Source organism: Frankliniella occidentalis, unplaced genomic scaffold, assembly GCF_000697945.3.
Source record: "Frankliniella occidentalis isolate FOCC.00 unplaced genomic scaffold, Focc_3.1 Scaffold141, whole genome shotgun sequence".
In the NCBI taxonomy this organism is placed as follows: domain Eukaryota; kingdom Metazoa; phylum Arthropoda; class Insecta; order Thysanoptera; family Thripidae; genus Frankliniella; species Frankliniella occidentalis.
In genome coordinates, this window is record NW_026267268.1 from 380,392 (window position 1) to 382,275 (window position 1,884).

The 1,884-nt window shown below is 53.6% G+C and overlaps 1 protein-coding gene across 1 annotated transcript in view; it reads right to left on the reverse strand.

The window, feature by feature from the left end:
• Positions 1–1,884, reverse strand: part of LOC113211841 (RYamide receptor-like) — a gene marked incomplete at its 3' end in the record, with an annotated part of 99,407 nt that overhangs the window by 5,589 nt on the left and 91,934 nt on the right. The window contains exon 5 of the mRNA XM_052270848.1: positions 712–859. Coding sequence (XP_052126808.1) covers positions 712–859 — 148 coding nt within the window. The remainder of the gene's footprint in view (positions 1–711; positions 860–1,884) is intronic.

Genomic DNA, 1,884 nt, shown 5'->3' on the forward strand with positions numbered 1-1,884 from the left:
CCCAGTCCTCCCCCCACCCCCTGTCGTCCCTCCTAACCACGTCCCCCTGCCCAAGGTCACGCTCGCATCGGAATTAGACGCAATCAGTTTGCAGAATCGACAAAACCATTTCTTCCCCCCCTCGCTTTTCTCTCTGGGCTCCCTTCATTTCACGGTGGTGAGAGATCGCGACCAATGAAGGTGCCAGAGGAGGGAGAGGGGTTGGGGGAAGAGGGGACCGCCAATCGGAACCCGATCGGTGAGCCGGTAGAAAAAAAGCGGCAGGCTTGATCCGCGGCTCCCGGTCGTGCTTGTCGTGCTGTTCGGGGCGCCGGCAGGATCCACACGCCCGCGCCCGCCCCGCCCAGCCCCACGCTGAAATAACCTCTGGGCTGTGCCGTCTCCGGCCGTGGCTTCGACGAAACCTTCTGTGTTGAAACCAGCTTCAGCTCATAAAGATAACAAGTATCTCATGCCGCATCACATTCTTTTCCATTCTCTTTTCCACTTTTTTTTTCTCATATTTTCTTTTGTCCTCAGTTTTGGATGACGGGACACCGCATCCTGATCCTACGTCACTATCGTCCTCCCTATAACCCCGCGTCTTCTTTTCCTCTGCTCAATCAGTACATACGGGGAAGATCTCCAGCGCGACGTGCTCGCGGACGTGCTCGGAGTACGTGCCTCCGGAACTCCTCCCCCTCACGTCCTGCAGGAGGCGATCACACTCACCTTCCTCTTGGCCACGGCCATGCGCTGGTCCCGGATGTTGTGCGCCTCACCCGGGGTGCGCTTGCCCCAGACGACCAGGGCGATCCTGGTGTAGGTGAACATGAGCACCAGTAGAGGTACCAGGTACTGCAGCGCCATCAGCAGCATGCTGTGGGGAAGAGAAGAAGAACACTGTCAAATTTTACTTAACAGGAAAATGGCTACTGTCATTCAAAGACTATGTGATTCGAGTCACATTGGTTAGAATACCATGTCACATCCGAACGCATGCCTGTGAGTACAGAGCGAGGCAAGGGTATGCCCCATTCGGACGAAAGTGACATGATACAGGGTGGGTGATCCGCGCCGTGGTTTTTCTCTGCTTATGCTGTACCGGATTCATGCGTGCGGGCGGGCTTGCCTATCGTCGCTCGCCATGGCGCCTTACGGCCCCGTGCGAGTATACAACCCATCCGCACGCATGAATGCGGTACAGTATAAGCAGAAAGAAACCACGGCGCGGATCACCCACCCTGTATTCTAAGCAACTGTTTGAATAACAGTGGTAACACGGAATGATTTTATCAACCCCATCATTTCTATTTCAGGGCAGGGCTCAAGACATTTCCTCTTGGGACCACATATACATGGTGTCCCTGTCCCAAGTAATATAAAACACTGTCATTGAATCAAATAATTTATATATCGAACTTTAGTATTTGCAGCTATTTGCAGTGTATTTCAAGAAGTAGTGTCTGTTCCTTTCAAAGAATGAAACCGTGTCCACAAATATTTGTCACTTTCACTTTGCAAAACCGTAACTTTTTATTTTGCGTAGCACTCCGCTTTTTCTTTCACAAACCCGTATTGACCTTCACACAAAATGAGCCCCATCCCCTCCCACCAAAGCGGTTATCAACCCCAGCTAGCGCGAATAAACGAGAAACCTTTCTAATTCATTGGCTTATACGGCCGTGCGAGTGTTTTCGCTGTTTTCTTTTTCGGTGGCGCGAGGGAAGGGTCGAGGACGTAGGACGCGACGGGACGTGCCGACCTGTCGCTGACGCCGCGACCTTCCAGTGGCGAGGCGCGTAGCCTATCGCCCCGTCCGCGTGACGGATAAGGACTCGTACGGCGAGAGTAAAAGCCGGGCCGGAGGCAGGTGGAAGGAGCGAGAGGGGGATGGGGAGGAGG